The sequence below is a fragment of the Hypomesus nipponensis genome, chromosome 8, assembly GCF_054491055.1.
Source record: "Hypomesus nipponensis isolate SF chromosome 8, ASM5449105v1, whole genome shotgun sequence".
Taxonomy (NCBI): Eukaryota; Metazoa; Chordata; class Actinopteri; order Osmeriformes; family Osmeridae; genus Hypomesus; species Hypomesus nipponensis.
In genome coordinates, this window is record NC_140368.1 from 1966140 (window position 1) to 1983976 (window position 17837).

Sequence of the window (17837 nt, forward strand, 5' to 3'; positions counted from 1 at the left end):
AAGCCATTCTGGCTCGCATCAGTTTCCATTATATAAGGGGTGTTTTGCTGAGCGGAGCTGCGACTGGAACACTTGTATGCCCCGCTGGATTCAGAACACCAGCTACTGTCTGTGGATACAATGCTGGGGTGCATGTGTCTGTCCCCAACTCTAATTAACTTATCAGGGAAACGTCCCTTCAGCTATTAGCAACAATGACCTCCTTCACTTTACTTTGCGCCATTATTTCGCAAAGGAGGGAATGCTAAGAAAAAAGGGGGAAAAAATAGGTTTTCAATGTCACAGCCTGTCCAGTTCCACTTTACTGAATGGACTTGTTACAAGGTGAGAGAGTGAAGTGGAACTAACCGTCAGTTGAAACTGCTCCATTAAAACATTCAAAATTAAACAGCTTCCAACAGTTAGAGTTCAAATAGAAGGAGAAGAAGCCCTTGAGGTTGAGCTGACCGTGTTTCTCCCATAATGCACTGCACGAGCCACATGAATCACTGGTGACTTGATTAAGTTTCACAGACGTCTCTTCAGGTTAGATGTTAGTGTTTCCCCTGGCGCTCCAGTTTATAGTCCGTGACCACTCGATTGGCATTACACCCACTGGCTTCACTCCAAACATAATAAGCACATTTGGTTGAGTAGAACGTAGGGTGAGTAGAAAACAGACAGAGAGAGAGAGAGCGAGATATCCACATCCTCCAATGTGTATGAACAACCAATTAACCAAGAATCCCGTCCAGAAAACTTCAATGGTAGCTGAATGAAAGCACACAAAACTCATTTGTAAATGATCACAGGCCTCCCGCAATACCCTCCACTTACTGTCTTTCAACCTGGAAATACAAGACATCGCATACGTGCCTCAAGGCTGAACATTTTTACTGTGTGTTTAAACACAGGAAATCCATTCCTGACTAATTTCATTAACATGAGTATTGTTTCCTGTCCCTGTGTCTACTCTACTATAACCCTGGGCTCCAGGACAGTTTAACGGGTCCCTTGCTGGTGAAACCTGACCCAGATCAACACAAGGAGCCACCCCTCTGGAAGTCCACACCAGTCATCCAGACCATACATTTCAAAAAGGTTTATGGAGCACTAAAGTAGCAGATATCAGGATAAAAAAGAGGATGTTTCATAGCATTGAATCAACACAAAGGATAGTGGAGCCCAGGTTGGGTGGAGCTGGGATACAGTAACAGGATCCAGCAGCTCGCTTCACCCTTGCCCTGAGGGGTAAACACAACCTGGAGAAGGAGCGGAGCGGGACTGAGGCACCGTCTGGGGCTGTCCGACCAAACCCAGCTCACCTCAGGGCAACTCTGACATGGGCTCATCACATTACCGGCACTCTCCGGTTTCAGCGGCTTACGCCCTTTTGACAACAGGTTAACCAGACCGTTTAGCCCGTGTGTGGCATAACAGTTTCCAGCTTCAAAGTGAAATACGGATATGTGACTTTACCTAATAGTTACGGAAAGTAGCGGTCATGTTTCCGTAAACTTCTAGACTGATAAACCATACAGCAAGCAACGGTTTATGAACGAACAGCTTTACGTTCTGAGGTAAACAAATCAAAAAATGTTTCTTAATATTTTAAGTAGCACAACACTCAAGTTAAGTTGCTGTAGAAAGTCATTCCTTGTCCCGGAGCCCCAGTAAACGCTTGAGCTTAAGAATTCCACCGCCACTAGATGGCGCAGTTTAATGTACAATATGGATGAGCTCAAGGTGGCTGACTTACTTGCACTCGCGGTCCTCGAGATCAAAATGCGGGTTGAAGTTGATTAGGATCCGCTGGTGAGGTCCCGGCGCCGTTATCACCCACACGCATTTCTGAGATTGAAAATATGACGCCGGGTAGCCAGGGGAAGTGAGGTAGTTTGCGCTCGTGATTCGGATGTTATCCCCACACTTGTCTGCATGAAAGAGAAAGATAACGTTCTTAAAGAAGGTTCAAATCGCAGCGTTACACATGCAACCCCAGGGTTCACACAGAGCCCAGTCACGAAGCATTTAATATGGATTAGATTATATTCACAAAACATAATGATTCATTAAAAAAAGATTCCGTTGAATGAAACACTTTATTTGCGTTAAACTCACAGGGTTTGGGGTTTATAAAAAATGTCCGGTCATGATTGAGTCATGATTACAGTACAGAGTACAACTTCAGTATGTCCATATTTCTACACTACTTGGGCCAATATTGGATTAGTCTGTAGTTCCTTCACTCGCTTGTCCAACATCCGACTGAACTTCCTCTGCGTTTAATGTCAAAATCAACAACGTTTATCCTCCCCGTGACGTGTAAAACCGTGCAATGAGTAGCTAATTTCTTATAACTGAAACTATAACCTCGACATTTCTAAACGAAATTGTAAATGCACGCGTGAGTGAAAAAAAAAAAGTGTGTTCTGATGGAGATTGACTTTAAAGTTGTTTTGCCTATACAGCTTGAAAGATTGGGAATGCAGTTGAAATGTTATTATTTATCTAGATATATAATTCACAAATATAATCTATTCGCGCGAGTTGGACACCACTTTAATGTTACCATCTTAATTCCACAGGATTAGCCCCTGCTGAGATTAATGAGATTAGTTTAGGCAACGGAGCACAGATCAGCTCGTGCAAAACCAGTTACCTTGCCATGGGAAACCACGGATCAGTCTAAAACCTGTTGTGAAGTGCTTCATTCCAAAATGTTTATATCAATGCGCGTAATTCAATTGAAATAAATAGGTTTAGCTAGGCTGTTGGTTACGAACATGTTTTTGTTCGTCGGACAACTAGTCTAATATTGTTAGTTTATGGTTTTGATGTACGCAGAGATTTTAGTCATATTTTTGTCTTACAGTATTCACATCTTTATCCGTATCCAACGTTTTACAATGATAGACTATGCTGTGGTTTGGAGAATAACACGCATTTCTCAAAGGCAAGTCTCTTCAAGTAGACTAAACTAAATTACATTCATCTTAATTTGCGTGCTCAGTCATGCTTTAGCTTATTATAGCCTCTGCCATCTGCCAACCTGCTAAATGAATTTATATTCAATATGAAAGCTATAATAAACAACAAAACACGATGTTTGAAATATGTTCAAATAGGCATCTGGAAGTGGAAACATGAATAGCCCAAATATATTCTAGACACCGGAATGCACCGTATCACACTAAATGTAGCCTGCTATTCAATGCACCTGGTTGAAGGGTTCACAATAATGACTATAGAGCTAGGCTACAGCGCGGGCTAGATAGACAGGTGAATGCGTAAGGAGTTTACAAATATCAGATAGCCTACTTAGAGACCGTTTATCCTACAATATTGGGATGAGACTTGTATCAGAGTATCAGTTGTAACACTTACCATTTTTCGAAGCCCTGGCAAAGATGACGATTCCCATTAAGAGGATCAGAACTAATCCACAATGCATCCTTGTTTTGTCACAAAAAGTAAAATTAAGAAAACAAAAACGAAACAAATTTCCTCGGTGTCTCAAGCCGTGCTATTTTTCTTCTTTCTTTCTTTTAAAACGTAGACCTACGGCAAACAAATAGAGCAGAAGTGTCTTTACGCAGTTGAATTTCGTTTGAATGTGTCTCAAGTCGCTAGCATCCTGTCATTCAGCTACGGTTTCCTTTCTCCTCTTCCAGTTAAGTTCCTCTCTCCAACACTGGCGATGCCATTTCCTCTCCAAGAAGTCGAATCAAGAACAATTTGAAGAAAAAAAAACGCCAAAGATTCCCCTGTCGTTTTAAGTCATAAAAATGATGACCAGGCACAGGTAATCCTTCGCTGTTAAGTGGAAAGAAATATTGAGTGTAAGCAGTGATACATACTTTCAAAGGTGCGCAGATTGGAAAATCAAGCTCGCTAGGTCCTCCTGCGCTCTGCTCATTCTCAAATCTGACAAGACACGAACTGGTAATGCTAACATCTGGCGAATGGCATTGCCCTAACAGGGACTTAAAGAGAAGGATACACCCCCTAAATTGCGACCACTTTTCTTCTGTTGAGCTGGTCGGTTGAACAGCCTAGCTGAGGATTTATTAGGGGTCTTTATTGGCTTGATCACAGGAATGAAAATCTCACAGCGGTAGACTCTGGTCCTGGTCTGACCGATTTTAATGCCTTTCACCGGGATCACCAGTGGACCAGACCAATCACTTCACGTTGTCATAGAAAGTGAGACGAGACCTACTACGGGGACTGTGTTACACATGTCCCTATAATAAGTAATCAGCCGTCTACCTAATCTGCATTTCAACACAATTTCAATCAAACGTATCTCATCACAGTGCCCCTCTGAAACTTAAACGACCTGTTAGCGTCTCAAACAACCTAATTTATTTATTAATATAAATGCTTTTAAATGGGACGCTTACACTGAAATAATGATCCACAGATTATTTTAAATTCGACATCGAGTCCTCTCTTTCTACCGTGAGGAGTTGATTTGCTAGCCAATTTCAAGCGTTTGAGTGGTTATTTAACGCATCAATAACTGTTCAGATATTCCCATTGTTAAAGTATGCCTCGCCATAAAAAAAAGTCATTAAAATGCTACATAAAAAAATTAGGGGAAATCGATACAAGTTTACATCAAAGCCAGTATGATTCGAAAGTGCCATAAGACTAAACACAAAGAGATACGGAGACAACACTATTCTTATTCCAGCTGCGACTCACATACCCTAATGAATAAAATAGCATGACAGTATTTTTCTTTTTTTAAAGGATCCAAAATCAACATGTTTTTCTTCTTTTATGCCACTATATAGATTATAGACGGACCAACAAATGTAGACTGTTGCTATAATGACAGTGTATATGATACATTCGCATATCAGTTAAATTATGTATTTAAATAGCCTAATCTGTAAGATATACGTACTCACTTAGACTATTGGCTATAAAGAAAAAAATTGCAATCACCTGCTTCTGTGGACTTGCAATCCCAGGTAGGCTATCCGATATCAGACTGGATGGCTCCGGTAACCGAAAGGAAACCGCAAGCCCCTGTTTGGGCTCTGTGTGTAGACGCGGTCCACCGTCCAGTTTCCGTACACACCGACAGGACTACGGGACAGGTCTTGAAACGCTGACGAGAGGAGAGTCGATTTCCAAGTGTGCTTCCAGGCAATCAATAGGCTCGTCCACACGCCGGTGCGAACCAGCAGCACAGCCTCCGACCCAAGACTGCTAGACACTGGCGATTCCCGGAGACTCTCCGCGCGCAGACAACCGGTTCTCCGCTGCTCTCTCGGTGATGGCTTTACGGCTTTTTCCCCTTACGAACAATAGAACGGGTCCGAAAGGTCGCTTGACGGAGGTGAATTGTACACGATACAGTAAAGAGTCCTTCACTTTAGAAAATAAACCAAGTTATTTCCCCTCACTACGCGTCTCTGCTCTTTGCTGCTCGGGCGCTCGAGAGTGAATAGTGAGATTTTGGAGTCTCCGGCAGCGAGACACAGTCACACGCCCCTTCACCAGGGGGTTGCCTGGGCAATCTAGATGCAGATTCAGTTGCTGTGCTGCCGCGCAGTTATCAGCGTCAATACTGCTCCGTCACATTATGGCACGAGGAGGACACAGGGTACTCACTTACATTACTGAAGACGCAATTACTAACGTTTCTTTACCCTGCCGTAACTTGAACCTTATTGCATAGATTATGCTACAAAAGACACGTACTAACGGAGGGGTAGGGTGCGCAACCTCAGTTGTTGGCCCGCGTGCCAAGCAAGTGCAGAACCACTTGAGCTATTGATTGACAGTACAATCTGAAATATTCTCGCGGGGTGGGTTAAAAACGTACCTTTGAAGCCTTGGCATTCATTAAAACCTTTTAAAGGCCTATTGTTGTCAGAGTTAGATTAATAACATCAAACGCGTTAGAACGGCGTGATATTGAAGGATTTGTTGAAAGCAGCATTGGGCGCACCAGGGTTACCACGCATGCTGTGAGGTCAGAGAATTAGAGGTGTATTGGAGACAGTCTCTCAGATAGGGTTAAATCGAGCTGACACGCTGATGTTTTATCAGGTTCCCTGATGAACGCACGCCTTTGGAGAGAAAAAACTAAAAACAAACAGCTTGTCTGCTGTGTGTAGTTATGAACTGGCTGACCGCAGTAACTAGTGGGAAAAACCGCATGGAAAGGTCCGTTTAGCGTTCCAACCTCTAGGTGGAGTCACGAGTCGACTTGGGGGTCCCGGTTAGAATCTGCCTCAGATGGACCTGTTTACAAACACAGGTTTGGATATGGTTGTCAGACATAACTTTCCCCAATCATATCGTAAATTACAAAAGTAATAGCCTCAGTGGAATACATAATCAAAGCATTGATGAAATAATTTTGACATAAGCCTATTAATAAAGTGATAAACAGATGGCCTACAACGAACTCAACAACATAGACGTACGTCGTCTTTGTGTAGCTTCCAACTGAAAGACCGTTACAAGATAAGGCAGTGATCTTCAGCTGCGCTAATGGTTTTATTTCCTACATGGATGAATAGTCTTATTCCACCCAGCAATGGTAATTCTCCTTTTGGCAGATAACACTCAATGTTGGAGAGAGGTATTGGTCCTCTCCAATCAAAGCAGCCTTAACTAGACGCGTGTCTTACGGATAACAAGGCATAGGAACAATGGGCTTGAGTAATTTCACAAGGGCGGCTGCCGCCATATCTGAAATGAGGGGAATTGTGAAGGAACAATAAAGGAGCCGTTTAAAGGATTTGCTCCTGCGTATCCACGCTAATCTTTAATACATTCCTGAGGAATAATTAGCCAGGCACAAAAGCCTACATTTTCGGGCCTGGTTGAGTCATCCGTTCGCTTGATTTCATTAGCCGGCTGTTTTATTAACATTCTTTAAACGAGAATTGCCAGTGGAACAAAACAGATGTTAATATATTCCAACACGTTGGGTCAAGATGAACAATATTATGCATTTTCTTATCAACAGGGGTGGTCAAATCAACCAACGGCAGGCAACTGACAGTTACTAGGCCGCATAGTAAAATGCTGACAGACAGCCAACTGTCTTTCCAGCAATTCCTATTCGGAACTCGTGTCAGTTTTCTGACTACAGCTGCACGACAAAGCCACGATATTTTCATCATTGCCCAAAATGAATGGGTATGCGATGCCAGTCTTGATGTCAGATATACCAAGAACAGACCGGACCTGGAGGTAGAAACTCTAAAACGCATCATTAGAACTTAATGTTTTAAGTAATTGATGGTCAATATTGGACCCTTTGATAGTAAGGTCCATAGGCTATATTCATCTTGGCTAGCGCTGCTTTGTAAAAACAGGTGATATTTTGGACTGTCACTCGCATGACCACTGTGCCGCGTGAATACGTCTCTTCCGATGATATTTACTGACTGATAGGCAGCGGATTTAACCGACAGGAAATTTTAAATACACGGTCTTGTTTCACCACATTGTGGCAGTAGTTTTTAGGGATACACCATTAACTTATATAAAACATGGTTACCTTCTAATCAGAGGGTTTTTCCCTCATGGCCGCAGTTTAAACATTGCTATTTTGGTTGTACAAGTTCAGTTTGTGTGTTGAATGAATGGATGCTGGAGTCGCACAGTTTGGATGACACTGTAGAGAGGTTGTTACACTTCACACTTTTGCCAGCTGTTAGTAATTATTTCCCTAAGAACATTTCACACACTCTTGAACAAGCGGGATGGCACAATTGTACACCTTCATCTGGTCTTGTGCTATTTGCTTTTTTTTGGAATGCCAGGGTTTGTGTGCTGGTGTGTCTGTGCTTGTGTGTCTGTTTGTGTGTGTGTTTGTGTGTCTGTGTGCGGACACAGGTGTTTGAGAGTAGAAACAAAGAGCAGGAAAGGAGCGGAAGAGAGAAGGGGTGAAACTGCGAGAAAGAACACATTGATATTCCTGTCAGTTGGTCAATACCAAACTTTTAGAACATCGAACAGCTCCAGCTCTGCGGCCGTCCGTCTCCGACTAAGCTTCTGCAGACAAAGAGAGCTGTGAGGGTACTGTTTTAACGTCAGATCCTCCGGCTGGGAGCTCACCATGGGAAACTGAGAAACCCCTACAACTCCCCTCTCTCTCGGCTCTCTGTGGGCTTGAGAGAGATCAAGGTCTGGAGGAACAGTAGCGCTTCTCCTACGGGCCCTTGGATGAGGTGAAACTAAGTGTGAATGGAATTAGCAAGAGGAGGGAGAGAGTTGAGTGAAGTTGGAGAGACGTTATGGTAATAGACGTACAACAGTGTGGGGAGGGATCACGTTCAGGACTACTGGAAACCAAACTGACACACAGGTACTTGGAGGAGGTGGAAGGAAATAAAACAAGATATGAAAACGCCTTCATTAAAAGAAGACACATTTACAGTGACATTTAGCGAAGCGGTGAGGATGTATGCATAAATATGCATAATGTTGCGGGGAAATATTGAGAGTTACACAGAGGAAGAGGGAGGAGAATGATGGCACCTGAATTAATGATGAGGCAGAGTGTATGTGTGTGTCCGTGGTTGAATATATCTGTGCACGTATCTGTGTGTTGAGTCTGTCTATCTCTTTGTGTGTGTGTGTGTGTGTGTGTAGATGTGTATGTGTAGTTGTGTGTGTGCGTGTGTGACAGTGCTGTAATTGGATGCATACTTTAACTTCCTTCATTTCCAACTCAGTCTTGCAGCAACCCTATTTCACATCATCACAGACAAAAATTGCCCAATCTGCAATGCCTAATCAAGCGGTCCTTTCTGGAGACACAAGCTCACAATTGTCACCATTGCTTAATTAGCGTTCTGGAGCATAACGGGTCAACAGTCTAGTGTATCCTTGATTTTGGTGCATTTTAGGGAGGCTTGTTGTTTTACGGCTCACCACATCTTATCAAACATGGCAGGAACCTCCCCAAAACAGAGACAGACTAGGGAGAGTGAGACAAAGAGAGAGAGGGAGAGAGAGAAAGACAAAGAGAGAGAGGGAGAGAGAGAGAAAGACAAAGAGAGAGAGGGAGAGAGAGAGAAAGACAAAGAGAGAGAGGGAACGAGTGAGAGATAGACAGAAAGAGAGAGAGACAAAGAGAGCAAGGGAGAGAGGCGTAGAGAGGGAGTGGATTTGTCAGTGAGAAATGCTATGTAGGTCAATGAGGAATTGCACTGGGATATAGCCCTCTTCAGCTCTGTGTGCGAGGGATGATTTGATTTCTTGTGAATCCATTCAACGTGAATTATGAGACTTCACCTTCCTCGAAAAAATCACCTTGGTGAACATCCTAGAAATTCTTTGTCTCGCTCGTCTTCAATACGAACCCTCTCCAGTGCAGACCCATTGCTAAGCACGGAGGCAGGGCGTTGCATCATAACAGTCCTGACAAGGAAAACAAAACACTAAACTGACCATTGAAATGGATACCTCACACCAACCCACCGCCCTCGCCCCCCACTCCCTCCATCTCTATTCCCAATCTTTGTTTGGTCAATAATTACCACAACAGGTGGTAAGCCTAGTAACCCCCTGGCCTGTGTCTCATGGAGGTTAAAGTCCTGGACAAGATGGGACGAAATAGAGACGGAAACCTCAGCACAGTAAGCACAATGGCTTCTGTCCCTGTAATTAAGTACAGGAAACCCCGACAATGCCACATAGCTCTGTGATGGTGAAGATTAGCCCACAGAGTGACAGGGATACTGTGCAAGATGAGACCGTGTCCATTGTGACAGAGTCCAAGCAGTGGGGACTCACACTACCAGTCTCACTGTTTAGTGAGCGGGGCTATGGGGTTGTCGAGGTATGGAGGTTTGAAGGATGTGTTTGTGTGAGTGTGTGTGAGTGTGTGTGTGAGTATTCCTGTCTACACTAGGTCAGTGCTGACACAGGGTCATATGACGGCTCTAATGATTGAGTGAGAGATCATTTACTGATTGACTGAGTTGGAATAGGCTGAGAGTCCATGTACTCACAGATAAGCTTTGCTCTGATTGCACTAACCACAGTGTGAGAATCCACTAACTTCTCCCTAAGACAACATCTTCTACTTTCTGGAAGTGGATTTAGAAAACCAGGGTTTTCTTATGCCTGAAGTTATGAATACATACCCTGTGTCATTTAGTGGTGAGTGCAACAGTCCTAACATGTTGCTGGATGTCTTTCCCTGGTGTTTTTCGAGGTGGGTTATTTCATCAGAAGTGGGCATCCTTCCAGCTCAGGAGTTGCCTTTGCCAGATGGTTGTGACCTCCTAAACTCTCTTCTTCTTCTTCTTCTTTTTCTCAGTCAATGTCTCCGCTTGTTATCCTGCCTGCACGCACGCCGCCCAGCCGGGCAACTCCAGCTCTGCATGTCAGACCTAACCCTAACCCTAACCTTTCCTGTGAAGTCACCCTGTCCAGAGAGAGACAAGCAGGAGGGCGCCGCGGCTAACTGCTCCTCTCTCAGGAGACAGCGTGGAGAGAGAGGGAGACAGAGAGAGAGAGAGAGAGAGAGATAAAGAGAGAGAGGGAGACAGAAAGAGAGAGGGAGACAGAGAGAGGGAGACAGAGAGAGAGAAAGGGAGACAGAGAGAGATAGACAGAGAGAGAGAGGGAGACAGAGAGACAAAGAGAAAGAGGGAGACAGAGAGAGAGGGAGACAGAGAGAGAGAGAAGGAGATGGAGAGAGATAGACAGAGAGAGAGAGAGAGAGAGGGAGACAGAGAGAGACAAAGAGAGAGAGGGAGAAAGAGAGAGAGAGAGAGAGAGGGAGAGAGAGACAGAGAGAGAGGAAAACAGAGAGAGAGGGAGACAGATGGAGATAGACAGAGAGAGAGAGAATGAGGGAGACAGAGAGAGAGAGAATGAAGGAGACAGAGAGAGATGAACATTACAGACAGAAGAAGGAAGAATAAGAGGAAGAGAGGGATGAAAGGAGAGAAAGCCGGCACAGCGTGTGAGGGGTGAGGAAGGAGAAGACAGAGAGAGGACTTGAGTTCAAAGGTCAAACAGGGACGTGTCCTTCATGAGGTCAGGGTATTCTAACAGCATTAGCGACATCTAAAAGAAAAGCCACCCATACTTCACTCTGTCATAATTGGCCTGGGGGTGGAGGTTGGTGTGGGGGTGGGGGCAATCATGAAACGATCCTGTTAGAGGAAGCCAGCACCGCCTTGGACAGCGGACAAAAGCGACAGCTCACCACTGTTCCCCTCGTCATATTTTACGGTTAATTATAAAGCATTTGATGAGAGTGGCTGTTTTACAAAGGCCAAACGGATTATAGTGAGCCGAGCTGCCTTGTTCAATGTAAAGCCATATGGCTGGGTGTAATCGCTACAAGGTTTCAGCCAACACTCAAAGAGAGTTTCTTGGCGGGAAAACGGCCCCGACGACACCACCCTGGTAGACGCTCACGCTGCTGTGATCTGCCATCACTACAGACTGATTCCTTTTTTCTTTTTTTAAAGAGAAGACAGCACCAGGCCACAGTCAAAAGACACCAGATCAGGACTGACATGGAACATGAAACATTCGGTGATTTAACGTTGTGTAATTCTATTCAATTTCCTGAGAAACATCTATTCTCGTTCCCTTGTTGTCTCTCATCCCAGGACCCAATCACACAAGCCCTAGTCTGACAATGACACTGTGATGCTGTTGACCTCACATGACCCCATTTGTTTTTGCTGCCAGTGTCTGATCCAGCGATATGTCTCAGTCTGGTTATTATCCCAGGCTCTCCCCCACCCCCCGTCCGTCCGTCCTCAAAGCCTGGCTTTATCCAGGTTATCTCCCTTCAGCCTGCCACTCATTATCAATGTCACATCACAGCTGCCTTCTTTACAGAGCCTTCACACACACACACACATGTTCTCAAAATGATCCTTGTAATAGGAAGTGTTCAGGTCTTGCGGTTCCTGGTCTTGCCCTTTTTTCCCCAGTAAGCGACTCCATCACTCTGTCAGCCAGCACCAGAGGAAGTGCAGCTAAGAGGACACTTCATTTGTCTTGTTTTTTTATCATTATCTCAGTGGCCAGCGCGTGACCCACACAAACATGCTCCCTTATCGATTTCACGTCGCTCTGCGTATGGCAGTGATGCACGGCTACATATTTCTAATTTTCGTAAAAAGCCTCAAATGAACGTTGTTATGTGTCAAATGTGCCACACCCAGTGTTGACTAGGGAGCTTAATGGAGGTGAAGGGTTTGAAGGATGAAGGGTTGTAATATACTGTTGACGGTTGCTCTCTACATAACAACTTGACTCATTGACGCCAACGTACATGTTTAAGATGTCAGTGTGCAGTCTTAATGTAATCAATTATTTAAATGGTGTGGAATTGAATAATCCTCATTTCTGATGAAGCCTGACTTTAATCTACTTATTAGTATTATTATCAAGGACTGTCTAGGTAAATAATCATCATTTGAAATGATGATATATTGTAGTATTAAAGAATGAGTGCTGACACACAGTATAAAGACACTTTAAATACTTTGCCGTCTCCGTGATGACTCAAAGCTTATCTATCTGACTGAAATAAGTGTCAACTAAACAAGTTGTTATTGTAGAACTAGTCTGGGATCCCTGGTTGTTGGTTTTCCCTCATAAATTTCTGCTTCTCTGTGTGTGTGTGTGTGTGTGTACGTGTTCTGCTTCTCTCTCCGTGTGTGTGTGTGCGTGTTCTGCTTCTCTGTGTGTGTGTGTGTTCTGCTTCTCTGTGTGTTTGTGTGTGAGTATGTGTTCTGCTTGTGTGTGTGTGTGTGTGTGTGTACGTGTTCTGCTTCTCTGTGTGTGTGTGTGTTCTGCTTCTCTGTGTGTGTGTGTTCTGCTTGTCTGTGTGTGTGTGTGTTCTGCTTCTCTCTGTGTGTGTGTGTGTACGTGTTCTGCTTCTCTGTGTGTGTGTGTGTTCTGCTTCTCTGTGTGTGTGTGTGTTCTTCTTCTCTGTGTGTGTGTGTGTGTGTTCTGCTTCTCTGTGTGTGTGTGTGTTCTTCTTCTCTGTGTGTGTGTGTGTTCTTCTTCTCTGTGTGTGTGTGTGTTCTGCTTCTGTGTGTGTGTGTGTGTGTTCTGCTTGTCTGTGTGTGTGTGTGTTCTTCTTCTCTGTGTGTGTGTGTGTGTGTGTTCTTCTTCTCTGTGTGTGTGTGTGTGTGTGTGTTCTGCTTGTCTGTGTGTGTGTGTGTGTGTGTGTGTTCTTCTTCTCTGTGTGTGTGTGTGTGTGTTCTTCTTCTCTGTGTGTGTGTGTGTGTGTGTGTTCTGCTTCCCCTGCTGAGGCAGACCCAGGAGTGTGAGGTCACAGAACAACAGAGGCAGTAGAACAGGGAGAGGGAGTCAAATCTTTTACAAGTTTGAATTACGACACACAACAAACACATGGTTGTAAATACACGTCGTGGTGCACAACAGAACAGCGGTGAGGGGAATAAAACCTGCTGCGGTCGTAGAACACATGATCGTTCTCACGCTCTGAGAGGAGAGGAACTGGCATCGGCTAACAATGTGAATTGGGAACACTAAATGCTACCACAACTTAGAGAGCTTTGAGGAGCCCTTTTTAATAGGGGAGACACCCTGTTTAATCAACGTTTGTTCCAACTTAAGGAGAGCTTTGATGATCTTGCATGATGTAGTTGGAGCTCTTCCTAACTTTCTGGAATTCCTCTGATACCAGAGACTGTGGAATGTTTAGTTTGGCTCCGTTAATTTGGAATTTAGACATAGCTTGATATTTATGGCCAAGGTTTTTTTTGGAAGTAGCCAAAAGGGTTGTTTTTTAAAGTTTTGTTGAAATCATCCTTCTGCCTTTGGGGGTTTGGTGGGAATAAGAAACTGCTCAAACTGAGATTTGTGAAAGTGAGAGTAAAGAAAGGCATGTATTTCTTGTTTCATCACAACATTTAAAACACATTGCTCGTCTCTCAGGGACCTGGTTGGGTTAACGTGTCTGTCAGATCGATGCTTCAGAATCTTCCATGGACTTGGTTTGTTTTCCAAAACCTTTGAAGATGTCCCATAAAGAGAGATAGTTCGTTGACCAAATGTCAAAACAGAACTCTTGTTACACTATTAGACGGTACAATAGACAGATGGACATCTGTCTATAAGCACAGTGAAGATAACACATAGCCACCAGATATCAGCTCTCAGTGTCAGACATTGTTGACTAAGCGGCGAACTTTGAAAGTGTGAACAGGGCGTGTCCTTTGCTTAGTTTGTAGGTTGTGATGAGCCTGTAGTAGACCAATCACAGCTGAGGGTTAGTGTCAGTTTGACTGTGTCACACTTTATGAAAACAATGATCTTCAGAATTTAATGAAAAATGAAGGAAACGTTTGACATCAATTTCAGCTGCTTTCATCCCCCCCATATTTGTTCAAATGACAGATCTCTCATTAACTGTTCACTGTAGAGAACACCATCTGGTGGCAATCCCCAATCCACCCATTTAACATTTTCAGAAAAGCCATGTTGACGAAACATGACAGTCTCCAATTTCTAAATGTTTAGAAGATTGACAATAATGTCGATGTCGTGTATTACTGCAGGGCTGAAATTATCGTAACTTGTTAAACTTGTCAGACACACCAAGCAGCTTGAATAATGGTGTTGTGTTTGCATGTGTGTGTTCCCATGGCTTCCTATCAGTAATGATAGGGCTGGAATGTGTGTGTGTGTGTCAAGACTGAGGTTAACTTTTCTGTCATTTCTGAGGTTAAAGTGTGCGGGGGTTTTAAGCCCTTCTAAAAACAGTCGACCTAACTGGAAGCATGTTCAGTCACAGTTTCAAAACACAACTTTGTACACTGATAAGTTTGTGTGAGTCAATCATTTCACAAGTGTTTGTGTGTGTTTTTTGTGTGGGAGAGAAAGGGCAGAAGCGTATTATTCCACAACAGCTCTGACAGGAAGTAGATAGTAGGGACACACAGTGCATGCTGGGATACCAAAAAGTACTAACAGTGCACGACTCTGCAAAAACCCATCTTAGCGAGATCTGGGGCTTGTTTCCTAGGTAGTGGCGGAAGCTTGGACTCTGAGATAAGGCCTGAGGAGTTCAGTCTCTCAGTGTGTCTTAATGTCACTGTAGTTCATTGACAGGTGCCCTCCAAGTCGTCCCAAAGTCAAACATGTTTCGGAGCTGAGCAGGAGTTGAGCACAGCAGTACTGTGCTTCACTCAACCCTGCACATCTTAGAACACAACCAAACTTGCAGGTCACAGGGAGAAATAAGAGGATATTTTCCAAAACTGTCCATTCAGAGTCTTGTGTGTTTTAAATATAATTGTATTCTATTTTTTTTTTCTTTTTCTGAATGCTTATACAGAGTCCTGGTATCAGCTCAGTTTATTAAAAGTAATTTCAATACTTCGATTTCCTTTTTGGATCTATGTGCAAGGCACAAAGAGACAACAGAATATCCTGATATCTTATTCATTTGAAATTCCACAGAGAAATAATGATTTGGTAGTGCAAACAGATTTGAAATAAAGCTTTTCTGACTGAGCTGTAATAAAAAAACCTCATGGGGTATGGATAATATCAGGATGAATGGGAGATATCAAACAGATATTATCTGGATGGCTCTATCATTTTTCCTGGATATTCAGAAAGTTGATGTGCTTTTTGGGAGGGAGGGTAGGAGGCGCAGAACAAACATTTAATAATAATTTAGTAATAACAAGTAAATTCCTCAGTATACAGACTTTAACAGTCTCTAATAAAGCAGTCCCTGTTTGATGATCTGAATGGTTAAAAGCGTGACTGTTAAATAACTAGCATGACACACTCTACTGGCAGAAGAGAAGACATTGATTGTCATTGGGCTGTTCACACTAAACATCAAACAGAAAGAGAGAGATAGAAAGAGAGAAAGAGAGGGAGAGAGGGAGATAGGGAAAGAGGGAGGGAGAGAGGGAAAGAGGAAGGGAGAGAGGGAGAAAGGGAGAGAGAGAGGGAGGGAGAGAAGGAGGGAGAGAGTGAGAGAGGGAGAAAGAGAACACAAAACAGGCACACAGAGAGACAGAGGCACTACAAATCCATTGTACTGAAACATAATCTTTGTGTGGGTCTGGAGATGATTTAGTGGGGTGAGTCTAAGAGGTGTTCTGCTCTTGCGCTCAACCTGCTGTGCCAAGCAGCAACACAACATCCACCCATGACCCTTCCACAACATTCCCACCTAAAAGATGTACTTAGGCTGCCACATTAGCCTTCGAAAACATGTTCCACTCGGCCAAAACACACCGAGACTCTTGCTGTTGGCATACCCGAGTCCAGACCCTGGTTGACTCTAGCAGCTAGAGCTGGGGGGAGATAACCTCTACTCTCCCAGGGTCCTGGGACCCTGCAGGATCAGTCACTCATTATCTGAGGTCAGCCTTTTATGGCCCCTTTACCAGCCAGGCCTGCCTGGTGTATCTGTCTCCTGGCCTTGAGCTGCTGTGTCAGGGCTTCTGTGTGGGCCTGGTGGGTGTGAGGGCTCACAAGGCCAGGAAGAGTGGATCTGTCAGTCGTAAACACGCCGGGACAAGCATCACAGAAAACCTGTTTAATGGTTAACACACCACCCCTTGAGAGAGAGAGATAGAGAGACACAGATAGAGAGAGACAGAGAGAGAGAGACAGAGATAGAGAGAGAGAGACAGAGAGAGAGAGAGAGAGAGAGAGAGAGAGAGAGAGAGAGAGAGAGAGAGAGAGAGAGGCCCCTAGGCTAGAATGAGACTCCCCCACCCCCCCTCTTATTAACACACAGCAGTGGTCAGTGAGAGAGAAGTTCTCAGGGTCCTGGTGACTCATTTAATTATATTGTGTTTGTGATCTTCCACAGTTGTATGTCAACTCTCGGGCATGTTGCCTCCGGCCTGGCAGTTACAAGTCACAATTTGTATCTTCTTGTCAGTCAGTTTTTTTCAGTTACAAACATGAACTTATATGACAAACATCAATACAGCTAGTGTGATTCAAACAGACGAGGGGCATATCATTGTAGTGTTATAATGTACAGTTGTCATATGTGTGGACTTAGGTCAATTAATAACGGATTCATTCCAGTCAGTTTTCAAACAGCTCTCATGACTGTGGTGCTTCTATACCCGGCGGAGTACAAAGATTTATGATCATAGTCTGGGGAGTGTGTGTGTGAGAAACGGTGTTGTGTGGACATTTGGGTGAAGAGAGACAGAGCTAGAATAAGAGAGAGAGAAAGTGAGAGAGAAAAAGAAAGAGGGAGGGAGAGAGGGCTATGGAGAGGGAAAAGGAGGGAGGGAGGGAGAGAGAGAGAGAGGGAGAGAGAGAGGGAGAGAGAGAGAGAGAGAGAGAGAGAGAGAGAGAGAGAGAGAGAGAGAGAGAGAGAGGGAGGGAGGGAGGGAGGGAGGTAGGGAGAAGACATGAGTTACTAAAAGCTCCCATGTGTCTCAACCACGTGCACAGCACAATCATGCCCTGCCGGCAACTTAATAATCATGTCAATATTACCCTCTTTGTTTTATAGCCCCCCCAACGCCCTACACACACACACACTGCTATGAATTGGGGCTTGTGACACCCTCTATCCATCAGAGCGGGGAGCACTAGGATGTTGTCGGGACCATTGTGCTGTGTGATGTATAGCACCCCCCCCTCATGTAGAACACACCACCAGTGATCACCACTTGCAAACGGAGAGGTGGGAATTGCCCACTTCACATATCTGAGCAGACGTTCACATAGGAAGGTGCACACACACACACACACACACATGTACACACACACACATGTACACACACACGCATACATAAATGTACCAACATTAACTGGAAAGAGGTCGCCTGCTCTTGATATTCTGTCAGTCTGCCTCTCTCTCTCTCCTTTTTCTC

At 44.1% G+C, this 17837-nt stretch overlaps 1 protein-coding gene across 2 annotated transcripts in view; it reads right to left on the reverse strand.

Annotated features, from left to right (window-relative positions):
* Positions 1 to 5429, reverse strand: part of nrp1a (neuropilin 1a) — a 63510-nt gene extending 58081 nt beyond the window's left edge. The window contains exons 1-3 of one of the 2 annotated variants that reach the window (XM_084702757.1): positions 4936 to 5429; positions 3367 to 3795; positions 1739 to 1913 (exon numbers count right to left, since the gene is read on the reverse strand). In XM_084702757.1, the coding sequence (XP_084558883.1) occupies positions 1739 to 1913; positions 3367 to 3433 (242 nt within the window). In that variant the 5' untranslated portion in view covers positions 3434 to 3795; positions 4936 to 5429. The remainder of the gene's footprint in view (positions 1 to 1738; positions 1914 to 3366; positions 3796 to 4935) is intronic. The other variant, XM_084702758.1, reaches the window with a different exon arrangement.
* Between the last annotated feature and the right edge of the window lie 12408 nt (positions 5430 to 17837).